The sequence below is a fragment of the Bufo gargarizans genome, chromosome 6, assembly GCF_014858855.1.
Source record: "Bufo gargarizans isolate SCDJY-AF-19 chromosome 6, ASM1485885v1, whole genome shotgun sequence".
NCBI lineage: Eukaryota > Metazoa > Chordata > Amphibia > Anura > Bufonidae > Bufo > Bufo gargarizans.
The window spans coordinates 67,257,810-67,270,431 of record NC_058085.1 but is presented as its reverse complement, the minus strand read 5'-3'; the positions used below and the strand labels follow the sequence as shown (position 1 = coordinate 67,270,431).

At 45.1% G+C, this 12,622-nt stretch overlaps 1 protein-coding gene across 1 annotated transcript in view; it reads right to left on the bottom strand.

Moving 5' to 3' along the window:
- The window catches only part of SRP68 (signal recognition particle 68), a 44,771-nt gene extending 35,274 nt beyond the window's left edge, over positions 1 to 9,497 (bottom strand). Inside the window, exons 1-7 of the mRNA XM_044298113.1 lie at positions 9,352 to 9,497; positions 5,630 to 5,696; positions 3,609 to 3,722; positions 2,717 to 2,912; positions 755 to 837; positions 559 to 668; positions 294 to 376 (exon numbers count right to left, since the gene is read on the bottom strand). Coding sequence (XP_044154048.1) covers positions 294 to 376; positions 559 to 668; positions 755 to 837; positions 2,717 to 2,912; positions 3,609 to 3,722; positions 5,630 to 5,696; positions 9,352 to 9,460 — 762 coding nt within the window. The 5' untranslated portion in view covers positions 9,461 to 9,497. The remainder of the gene's footprint in view (positions 1 to 293; positions 377 to 558; positions 669 to 754; positions 838 to 2,716; positions 2,913 to 3,608; positions 3,723 to 5,629; positions 5,697 to 9,351) is intronic.
- Between the last annotated feature and the right edge of the window lie 3,125 nt (positions 9,498 to 12,622).

Below are 12,622 nucleotides of genomic sequence, written 5' to 3'. Positions count from 1 at the left end.
CATGTGTAACCAGCAGCTCTCAGCTCCACAGGTGCACACTGCTATACACTTTGGCCAGCAGGTGGTGCCAGAGCGTCTAGGTAAAATGTCGGAACTCTTCACAGGATTTCTTTTTTCAACAGCATGTAATAGGCTCCATACAATGAAAACCCCTTCAACTGGTTATATGGAAGCCTATTACTGAAAATGAATGCGACGCCTGCAGCAAGAAATTGGCTGCAGCTGTTCACCAATGACCAGAGTGACAGCTATATGAATCATTTCTAGCGCTGTATTGTGAAAGAATGGCTCACCTCCAGCTTCTCCGCCAGCAGTCCTTCCGCACCTCCACCACGCAGCCTCATTTGCATTAACTCATTCATAGCTGTCTTATCCCCTGAAAAAGGTATAGACATGATCATGCAAAGTGCACAGTTTGGTGCACTAGAAAAAAAACTGAATGTGGAGACGTGTGGCATATGGCTTGAATCAGAGGCTGTAAAACGAGTCTGAATGTATTCCGTGCCCGCTCCATCCCAGCCTACATATGAGGCCTCACCCGTCACACGCTCTGCTTACCGATGTTGTAGGCACAGTAGCGGATGTTTGGCGAGATCTCATCTACTCTTTGGTTGTAGAGCACAGCCTGCTCCTCCGTGAAAGCACTGGCCAACTTTTCGTAGATGGTCCTGCGAAAGCAGATAACACCGTAATGGTAATGAGCTGAGAGTCAATAGTTCTGCATGCAATATATAGCAATCTCCATGACACTCACTTGCACTTGTTGAATGCTTTCATGGCTTCTTGCCAATGTTGCTGCTCAAACTGAAGCATGCCATTGAGATAAGCGCTGTAGGCCTGGAGAGGGAGGAAGGAAACTTCAGACATTAAGTTTTTAGCACTCTCACTGGAAATATTTCCTATTCTACATCTGGCACAGGATGGCCTAAAGAGCGCTTAAAAGCTAAGTACACCTTTGTAATCACATTTTATGCATCATCCAAATGCATCTAAAATTGAAGACTTAAAAGGGGTTATGCCATTATTGACTTGAGTCATGATGAGTAAAATGAGTAGCTCTTTCTAACAAAGCTAGAACGAGCCCTGTACTGCACATAGGTCCCTGTTCACTGCTCCAATTGCTCTGCTAGATTAGCTTCAACCTGGCAGCCCAGGGAGCATGTCCTTTATGCTGCAGCTCTCTCCCTAACACAGCTCAAGGATGTGTCCTTTCTGCTGTAGCTCTTTCCCTGTAACTGCCACAGCTTCTAACAGAATATATGGTTGGTGGTAGTTGAAGACTTAGGGTCCATTCACACGTCTGCAACTTGGGTCCGGATCCGTTCCACAATTTTGCGGAACGGGTGAGGACCCATTCATTTTCACTGGGGCCGGAACGGATACGGACAGCACACTATGGGCTGTCCGGATCCGCTATTTTGTTCCCCCCAAAAATAGAACATGTCCTATTCTTGTCCGCAACTGCGGACAAGAAAAGGCATTTTCTATTATAGTGCCGGCGATGTGCGGTCCACAAAATGCGGAACGCACATTGCCGGTGTCAGCGTTTTGCGGATCGGCAATTTGCGGACCGCAAAACACCTACGGACGTCTGAATGGACCCTTAAACTGAGCGCATGCGACCAGTAAGACTGACAAAAAAAAATAATGAAAAGAACAAACAGCAGGTGGCGCTATATATATATATATATATATATATATATTTTTTTTTTTTTATTATACACACACAGTATACATTTTATTGACGCTCACTGACTATACTAACATTTTTCAATCACCATATTCTGACCCCTATAACTTTTTTTTATAATTACATATAGAGAGCTGTGGGGGCTCATTTTTTGCAGGACAATCTGTAGTTTTTGATACCATTTTGGGGTGTGTATGACTTTTTAATCACTTAATTTTTTGGGGAAGGGGAAGTGACTAAAAAGGGTGAATTGGTCATTTTTTTCCCCGTTACAGGATAAATATTTTTATATTTTAAATGGTGCAGGCATTTTCAGACGTGACGATGCTTATGTGTTTTTTAAATGTTTATTTTTATTTTCATTTGGGAGGCGATTTAAATTTTTATATTTTTTTTTTCTTTAACTTTAGGTCTCCAACACGCAATCATTAGATTGCCATTTATATTACACACTTTATCCGTTACAGAATATAACAATCAGCACATGCCAATGCACTGCTGCCACCTGCATTGGTATATACCAGTAATAGGCCTAGAAGCCTCATACAGGCTCTGTCTTATTACTTCTAGGAACGCCTTTCTCCGTGAGGGGGATTTTTTAACTATCAGATGCCGTGGTCACAGTTCATACAGCATCTGAGGGGTAAATGTCTACGATCTGCATTACTGGTGTAGGAAACACAGCACTGTTATTGGTGTGGGAAACACATCCTATGTGTTGGCCACGTCTCCCCAGAACTGAATGCATCATAGTGATTTATGATGCAGTGAGTTCCTATCTGGTTGCAGGTCTGTTGTACTGTACTCACACTATGAGGTATGCTACATGATGATGCTAATGAAGTACAACAGACCTGTGATCAGATACTCACTGTATTATAAATCACTAATACAGTCAGTTCAAGTCAAAGTAGTCGCCGACATAATGGCCGCCTTTCCTGGACCGAGCATGGTCATGTGCATGAGCCCTTCTTAAACCTACACATCCTAAAAGGTTAACTACCTTACTGCAGCATGTGGTAGTACCTGAGCCTCCAGCTTAGTCTTCGCATCAATGCGATCACTTTCACACAGTCGCTCCAGTTCCTCCCCATGCTTTACTGCCTTTCTCAGTCGGGAGACCAAGTGAAAACGCTTGCGGGGTTCTGTATTCGCCTCCATTTTAAGCTGCATGGAATAGCTCCAAGCTCTCTCTGCATTCATCAGGATGAGAAGTAAATACCTGCAGAGAAAAAACAGCCTCATTATTAATTATTAAAGCGCCATTCATTCCATAGCGCTGTACATATGATGGGGTGCACATACATAATACAGATCATTGCACTAATCAAACAAGACGAGTTATAAACTGGTACAGAAGGAGACAGGTCCCTGCCTGTGAGGGCTTACAATCTACATGGTATGGGAGAAGGACACAGTAGGTGCGGGTGAAGTATGTCATGGCGGTATAGAGGCAGCAGGGTCACTGGTTGTAGGCTTGTCTGAAGAGGTTTCTTTTGAAGGATTCCACTGTAGGTGAGAGTCTGATATGTTGGGGTAGCGAGTTCCAGAGTATGGGTGATGCACGGGAGAAATCTTGGAGGCGATTGTGGGAAGAGGTGATAAGAGGAGAGAAGGAGGTCTTGTGAGGATCGGAGATTGTGTGTGGGGATGTATCATTACAGAAGAACTCATAATATTCAAAACTTAAAAATAATGGAACCATAAAAAAGGAAAAAAGTGATCTCTGGAATATTATGGGATCTCTGTGGTAGCTATGGGTTGGCTGGGATCACAGGTTTCTCTCCCATGGTCGTCATATATACAGCATGATGTATAAAATACATTTTATATGTGCATACGTTATATCAGAATAAAACAATAACCCCTATTTTTTTCATTACATCAGAAATAGACCTGGCAGACGTGTGTGACAAACCTGTTATCAGACAGCATGTCCGCAGCCACTTTCTTTCCAGTAAATTTGTGTCTGTTCCCCATCTTAAAATTTAGGGTTTTTCTCAGACGTTTCAAGCGTCGGGAACAGTAGCCCCTAACAAAAAGAAATATCATCCAGTCACTCACAGGTTACAGGAAAATTGCTCATATCCCACTATACAATTTAGCCGTTTTCCTAATTATTCTGCCCCTCCGTATGAGAAGACGTACGACATATGTCATACGTCGTATGACAACGATTTGGCTGTCCCCTTCTGGCTAGACATTTCACATGTAGAGGCCGTGGACAGGCAGGCTCCACTACAGCAAGTGGTGTTGTGGCTCTCAGAAGGAGGTCCTGATGAAGAAAAATTCTAACATTTTTCTCCAACAATGGGGCTGCCACCACAACCCTGAGAATGGACTTCAGCACTGATTAAATGTTGCGGCCCCTTCACTGGGGTGCACAGGCCCCCTGTTGTCCAGGAGAGCTGCAGTACAGCTCATGTGAATGAACAGGGCTGGTTGCAAGTCAATGCACAGAGAGATGGCCAAGGCACTTCCCTTAATAAAAAACGGTGAGGTAATGCTGTGGTCCCTTTATTCTCAGAATTGGTAGTAGTCGACAGTCAGACCCCCACCAATCAAAAAAGTGATGGTAATTCCTAGCTTATATGCCATCGCTTTACAAGGTGGGGGTCCTCCTTAAAAGTAACTCCATTTCAAGAAACAAATTTCATATTAACTGGGGAACAAACAGAACTCTTACCTGGTGCCCTCCTTTTCTTCTTCCCAGCTCCAGATCTGCCAATTCCTGGCTCCGTCCTCTGATGTCCAAGATGACTGCAGCACTTCTCAGACTGCCTGAAGCACACTGTAAATGTGGTAGTCCAAGACACTTCCTGCTGCCCCCAGAATGGCCAGCGCTGCTCATGTGGGATGTGCTGGCCACTCCAAGAGCAGGGCTGGACAAGCAGGAAGCGTCAGACTACTAATGCAAAGTATACATCATGTAGAAGCGGTGCGGCCATCTTGGATGGCAGAAGACGAGTCCAGGAATCGGAGGATATGCTGAGACAAAAAAAAAAAAAAAAAGAAGAAGGGAGGTCACCATGTAAGTGTTCTGCTCGTTCCCCAAAATATGAATCTTGTCTTCAACCAGAGGGCCGTTTTAAAGAGGACCTTTCATGCATTTTTATTAAGGGAGATATATACCTGTACTTGCGGGGTACCCCCTGCTGATGCTGCCACCCTGCTTGATTTTTTTTAAAAAAAATATGCCCGCCGGATTTCTCCCGCTCACTATGCTAATACTGAGCATCGGAACAGGGTGGAGGAGACTCCAGGGTTTCTCAATGGGCGTCTCCTTCTCCCTGTAGCACTGTCCAATCGCAACGCAGAGCGTCGCAGCCAGGGAGAAAAAAACTGGACAGCACTTCAGCCAGGGAGAAGCCCTGGCGTCTCCTCCACCCTGTTCCGAAGCTCAGTATTAGCATAGTGAGCAGGAGAAATCCAGCGGGCATATTTTTTTAAAAGTCAAGCAGGGTGTCAGCATCAGCAGGGGGTACCCCGCAAGTACAGGTATATATCTCCCTTAATAAAATCACACAAAAGGTCCTCTTTAAAGCGGTTTTCCGAGACTTCTATACTGATGACCTATGCTCTGAATAGGTCATCAGTATCTGATTGGCGGGAGTCGAACACCCCAGGTCCCCGCGGCGGTCATAGTAGTACCACTTTGTCTATGTCATGTGACGTCACGTTCATCGGCCATGTGGCCTAGGCGCAGCATAGCCGCTGTACAATATACGGTACTGTAGCTGGTGAGCAGAGCGAAGGCTGAGGAGCTCAAAGGAGCACCAGGATCGTCTCAAACAGCTGATCGGCTGGTGTCCTGGGTGTCAGAACCCCACCGATCAGATACTAAAAAACCTATTCAGAAGTAAGCTCGTCAGTATATAAGTCTACGAATTTACCACTTTTATATAATATCCCTGCCACACAATGCAGACGCGCTCTCACCTGTATCTCTGGAAGTCTCCGTGACGCATCCCATGCTGCTGCTGGGATTCCTTAATAATCTGTAGGACTGTAAGGCTGAGTCAAGGTAACATACAGGAAGAAACCTAGGTCTTATCTGTAAATCAGACTCCCTGTTCCTGAGGATAGATCTTGCTTCACATATAGTATAGGGGTAAATTTACGACGCAGATCTCACCCAAAATCCACATTAGGGCTCATTCAGACGGCCGAATGATGTTTTCCGCATCTGATCTGTAATTTTGAGGATTAGATGCGGTCCTATTTTCTTTCAATCCACGGCCCCGCAAAACAGATAAAACATGTCCTATACTTGTCAGTGAAAATCAGGACGTGGCCCCCATTGATGTCTACGGGTCCACAAAAATGTGGATTGCAGTCTTTTTTTTTTTTGCAGACATGCTGAACTGAACGGATCCGCATTTTTCTGACCGCAAAAAAACATATGGTCATCTGAATGAGCCCTTACATGCGGACTTTGCTGCAGATTCACTGTGGAGTCCATCACATTCCAAGTGGTCAAATATGCGGCATTTTCATGACAGAACAAGCAGGCTGTGGATCTCTACCCCAACATCTGCCGTCATGGTGGAGATGGGAGGGTGCCATACACATTAGATGGTCGACAGATCCGTCAAAATCAGCGACTAACAAATCAAATGTGTACGGCCAGCTTCTGTTCACTTTCCTGTGTCTGATTCTATCCACACAAGATTGCGTGCAGCTCCCCGTATTCCTTCTGAATTGCAGCTGAATAGTTTAAAACCAGTTTGCTTCTTAAAGGGGTTGTCTCATCTCTGACAATGGTGGCATATCGCTAGGATATGCCCCCATTGCCTTATATGTGCGGGTCCCACCTATATCTAGAACGGAGCCACGAAAGTGAAGGATAGCGCACTGTGCATGCGCAGCCGCTCTCCATTCATTTCTATGGGGCCACCGAAAATAGCCGAGCGCGGGCTCGGCTATTGCTGTCTGCCCCATAGAAATGAATGGGAGCATGGGCTGCGCATGCGCGGCACGCTCCTATTCACTTCTATGGGAGAGGCGGGGATTAGCTCTTTGTGGTGGACGGACCCCCGGGAAAGCTGGGGTCCTCCAGCCACAGCGCTCCCAGCTCCGTTCTCGATATAGGTGCGGGTCCCAGCGGTGGGACCCGCACCTATCAGACAATGGGGGCTTATCCTAGTAATATGCCCCCATTGTCTAAGATGGGAATACCCCTTTAAATCTCCACATACCGAGTGACCCTCCTGCAATTTAAATGTAATTAATTTGCCTTCTGCTTCTGGCTCTGTACAGTTGTCCGCGCTGAAGGCTGCCTGGAACAGCTGATCGGTGGAGGTGCCGGATCCCCACCAATCTGATATTAATGACCTATTCTTAGGATAGGTTATCGATATCTGTTGCCCACACAACCCCTTTAACAAGTGGACTATACCATTTCCATTGTTAAAGGGGTATGTCACTACACAGTCTGACATTGGCTGCATTGGCAGGGACACACCACCAAATGGCAACAACTAGTTGTCAATTTATTCAAACTTCTAGGAGGAATAACAGAGGAAAGACACAACACAGTTATAACAAACAACGCTCCAGAATTTCTATTTCATAAAGAATACAAGTATTTTCTACAAGTCTGGAGTTGTGACGGGTCCTCTTTAATGGTCTTCTATCAGTACACATATAGGCTACAGAGAGGTGCGCAGAAAGCACAATCACCAGCTAATGCTAGGGTAATCAACACCAAATTATAGGGACCTGCTGTCCAGGATAGCGCTGGGAAAAGCTATATTCATGGGTGACCTTGCATCAACTAAACGCTACCCAAAGTACCACGACTGCACTCCACAGTGGCACCTTACCTATAGGGTATGACCCCACAGCCGGGTTTCTGGATGTGGTTTTGGAAGCCAAAATCAGGAGTGGATCATAAAAGAAAAGAAAGTACGGATACAACTTTTTTTATTCACTCCTGGTTTTGCCTTCCAAAACTGCATCAGGAAACCTGACTTATGTCATATCTTTTAAACGGTGGGAGTCTGAGAATTGAGATGACAACTTGCGACACCAAGGGCTCATGCGCACGAACGTGTGCCAGTCGTGCCCGTACTGCGGCCCGCAGTAAGTCCACAATACACGGACACCGGCCATTTGCATCCTGCGTCACGGATGCGGACCCATTCACTCGAAAGGGTCCGCAATCTGGAAAGCCCAGTGCGGAACGGAAGCACAGAACCACTATGGAGTGCTTCCGTGTGGTTTCTGCGCCACCAATGAGAACAGAGAGGAGTAGAAGGGAGGGGCCACTGCGCCACTAATGGATATAGTTAATATGACTGAATACAAACAGCCTGCATGTGCCGGCCATATCCTATACCTGGCCTCTATTACTGCACGCTGTGATCCATCGTAATTGACCCCTCAGGTCATTGCAGCGGATCATGGCGCGCAGTAATAGGTATGGGATAAGGCCGGCAAATGCAGGCTGTTTGTATTCAGTCATATTAACTATATCCATTAGTGGTGCAACCCTCTTCTAAGTATTATATTAATTGCGCCCCTCCACGCGATTGAATCATTGGTGGCAGCTTCTGATCGGAGCCCCAGCAGTGTAATCGTGGGGCTCCGATCGGTTACCATGGCAGTCAGGACGCTCCTGAAGCCCTGGCTGCCATAGTCGGCTAACTGCTGCTGTGTGTACTATGCACAGGGCAGCAGGGACAGTGTGAAGTCCTATTTACCCTAATAGAGCTCTATCAGGGTGAATAGGACAAAGGTTCTAGCCCCTAAGGAGGCTAATAGTTATTAAATAAAAAGTAAAAAAATATATATGTTTTACCCCCCCAATATAGAATATATATTACATACCGCACATGCTTAAAATTACATCACAATATATTTTAGGCCATATCGCCCACCCCTAGGCTCAAGCACACGACCGTAGTTTTGGTGCGGGTCGGATGCAGACCCATTCATTTCAATAGGGCAGTAAAAGAGGCGGACAGCGCAACGTGTTCTGTCTGCCTCCGTGTGTCCACTCTGCGGCCTCGCAAAAAAATAAATAAGCAAACCATGTCCTATTCTTGTTCGTTTTTCCACCCCATCAGGCAGTATGCCAGGTTCAGTAGGGCTGATCGAGTAACAGATGCTCTTTAAAGGGGTGGTCCACTTTAAGCCAATTCCTGACAGCCAACCATTCAGTTACCTACTGACTTCAAGGGGCGGCTATAATACTACATGAGGCCACCCCTGCAGCACCTTCAAGTAATACCAGCGGATCCCCATTGGGGTGCAGCAGCCAGACTCCTGGCTGTCAGCTTGACATATGGGGTGGGCTCATACAGGGTCCCAGTTGGAACCCATGTTATTGTCACCCAAAAAAAGTGGAACTGGACTCCTTAGATCGTGTCCATTTAATGAGGCCCTTATTACTTCCCTTGTGATCGGTCTTCCTGGATATCATATGGCATTAGCGCCATAAGGTCTAGGGGCAGATGTGCATTACCTAGCATCAGGACCTATAGTGGCCTATAAGGCTGGCACTACAGAGGGGACAGCCTGGGGAGCAGGCCTCAGCCAGGGATGGCCCGGGTGACGGGTACATGACACTATCCCATGGCTGGGACTGACACGTCAGCCTTCAGCTCCCCGGCTCCCTGCTGCCCCCGGGTCAGTCTCACGTCCCAGCGTCAGGATACTCTCCAGCCCCACCGTGTCCCCTAGGGCCGCCGACTTCCCTCCAGCTCCCGGCCGCTCGTTCTCCTTATTCTCCTCCATCGCCGCTCCGGACTGCCGCTCCGCCGCCATCTTGCCACGGTGAAAGAGTCCCGCAGCTGGAGATAGAGCGGACGCCGCGCGCAATGAATGCTGGGAGCTTGGAGGACTGGGGGTGGAGTCAGTGGGGGCGGCGGCTGTAGTCTTCTAGGTGTGAAGGCTCAGGGCTGAGCTCCTCCTGTTCTCTCAGGATAGGTCTACAGTGTGGTGGAGAGTTATCAAAACTGACGTAAAGGAGAATAGTTATGCCCACAGAGTGCCAAATTGTCTGGCACATGTGGTCCACTGCGGGCATCCTCCTTTGTCTACATTTTTGCTGGGGATTGCTGTTAGCAATGGATCACATGTGCAGGATTTGCTCCCCGGGATAGAGATGGGGTTTGGAGCATCTCCTGCTTTGTAAGACCACTTTATTCTGTGAATTTAGTTAAAGGGGTTGTGTCATCATGGACAATGGGGGCATATCGCAAGTGAATGATGGCGCACTGCGCATGCGCAGCCGCCCTCCATTCATTTTCTGTTGGCCCAGCGAAAATAGCCGAGCGCTGTCTTGGCTATTTCTGTCAGCCCTGCAGAAATGGATGAGAGCGGGGCTGCCCATGCGCGGTATGCTCCCATTCACTTCTATGGGGAGCCGGCTTGGTGGTGGCCGTACCGGAGTCCTCCAGCCACCACCTTGAAGGGCTCCGTTCTCTATATAGGTGTGGGTCCCATCATTGGAACGTGCACCTATAAGCCAATGGGGGCATATCCTAACGATATGCCCCCATTGTCTATAATGAGACAACCCCTTTAAATAAGTTTGGGTTCATGAAGAACTAGGCCTATGTTGGCTATAGGAATGTTCCTCAACCCCAGTCCTCAGGGCCCATCTGCCGGTCATGTTTTCAGGACTTCCTTAGTATTAAGGGGGTGATATACGTGTGAATGCATCAGGACTTTCCACAGGTATTCATTCTGTGGGATAGTCTCAAATAATGATCAACAGGTGGGCCCAGAGAACTAGAGTTGAGGATCACTAGGCTACAGGCGCTATGGTAGGGACAGACTGCACCTTAATGGGGAGGGTGTAGCTACTCTGGGGGAAAAAAATGGTTAGATGGCTTTTAAACTAGGATCTGGGGGGAGAGTGGGAGGTCATCCTAATAAGGGGGTAGATACAGAGTGGGATATAGGAGGGGACAATGAGGATTTAGTGGGGGCTGGGGTTAGAGACGAAAGTAGGGAGGTGACTGGGCAGAACTGTATAACTATGAAAAACAGAGCTACTGGTAACATGAATCTGTAACCAACTAACAATATAAACCAAGGTACCCAAAAATCCTAGATATTCACTTTCCGGAAAATGAATGTGGGACATTAAGTAGTAACTTAAAATGTATTTTCACAAATACCAGAAGTCTAGAAAGCAAAATGGGGGAGCTGGTGTCTATGGTACTAGAGGATCACATAGATGTGGTTGGTGTGGCAGGACTCTTCACACAAGTAGGTTGTTAAAAAGGGGTTATCCGAGTTATATAAATGTATGCTAATGGCTATTATATTAGTATATTAAACTCTTTGGTAAATCACTTACTTTACCGATTTTGCTCTGTTTAGCCACTGCCGATTTGGGTTATGTGACCCCCGACATCATCAACCCTTCTTTGGCGCTGACGTCTCGTTTACAAGCTTGTCCCTGCTTGAGGGACTGGCCCGGCTCTGTAAACGAGACGTCAGAGCCTTTGGTGCCCGCCCCTCTCTCTCTCCCCTCACACAGCCTCGGCGATTGTAAGTGATCGCTCATGTGCGATACTTACCAGAGCGGTGATAGGTTTTCTTCAGCAGCAGGATATGTGTCTGGTTCCTTCCCTCACTTCTGTGGGCCAGTTTACAAGTTCTCCTCCAGCGTCTGAGGATCATTACACTGGTAATACCACCCCCAGGACACAAAAAGTTAATAATTGTCCATCATATAGCTATATCTAAGCTATTGCTATATCTAAGCTATATCTGCATCTAATATATATATATATATATATATCTTTATCTAAGCTATATCCATATTGAAGCTATATATGAATCTAAGCTTGAACTGTATCCATGATATATATGTATCTAAGTTATATGTATAACTAAGCTATATCTATCTAATATAGATATAGCTTAGATACAGATATAGCTTAGATACATATATAGCTTTAATACAGATATAGATTAGATACAGATATATGTCCATCTTATAGCTAGAGCTATATCTGTATCTAAGCTTGAACTGTTTCTAACCAATATCTGTATCTACGCTATATCTATATCTAAGCAATATCTGTATCTAAGCTATATCTGTATCTAAGCTGTTCCGTTATCTAAGCAATATATGTATCTGAGCTATATCTATATAAGATAGATATAGCTTATTTATATATAACTTAGATACATATATATCTTAGATACAGTTGAAGCTTAGATACAGATATAGCTTCGATACATATATAGCTTAGATACAGCTATAGCTTAGATGCAGATATAGCTTAGATACAGATATTGCTTAGATAAAGAAATAGCTTAGATACAGATATAGATTAGATACAGATATTGGTTAGAAACAGATATAGATTCAATACAGATATAGCTTAGATACAGATATAGCTTAGATACAGATATTGCTTAGATAAAGAAATAGCTTAGATACAGATATAGCTTAGATACAGATATTGGTTAGAAACATATATAGATTCAATACAGATATAGCTCAGATACAGATATTGCTTAGATACAGATATATGTCCATCTTATAGATATAGCTATATCTAAGCTATCTCTGTATCTAAGCTTGAACTGTATCTAAGCTATATCTGTATCTAGGCTATATCTGTATCTAAGCTATATACGTATCTAAGCTATATCTAAGCTTGAACTGTATCTAAGATATATATATATATATATCTAAGTTATATATATATATATATATATATATAAATAAGCTATATCTATCTAATATAGATATAGCATAGATAGGAGAAATACGTACCTGCTATTTTACTTTCCTTGAGTACGGAGGCAGCACATCACGGGTTAATCCCATTCCCTTCAGGTTGTAGGACCGCCCACCTAGATAAATCAGAATAATTAATCAATTAATTAGCTCCCTAATATAGGGCGGCAACCAGAATACATCCTTGTGTTGAAAAAAATAGATCCAGACACAAAACAATT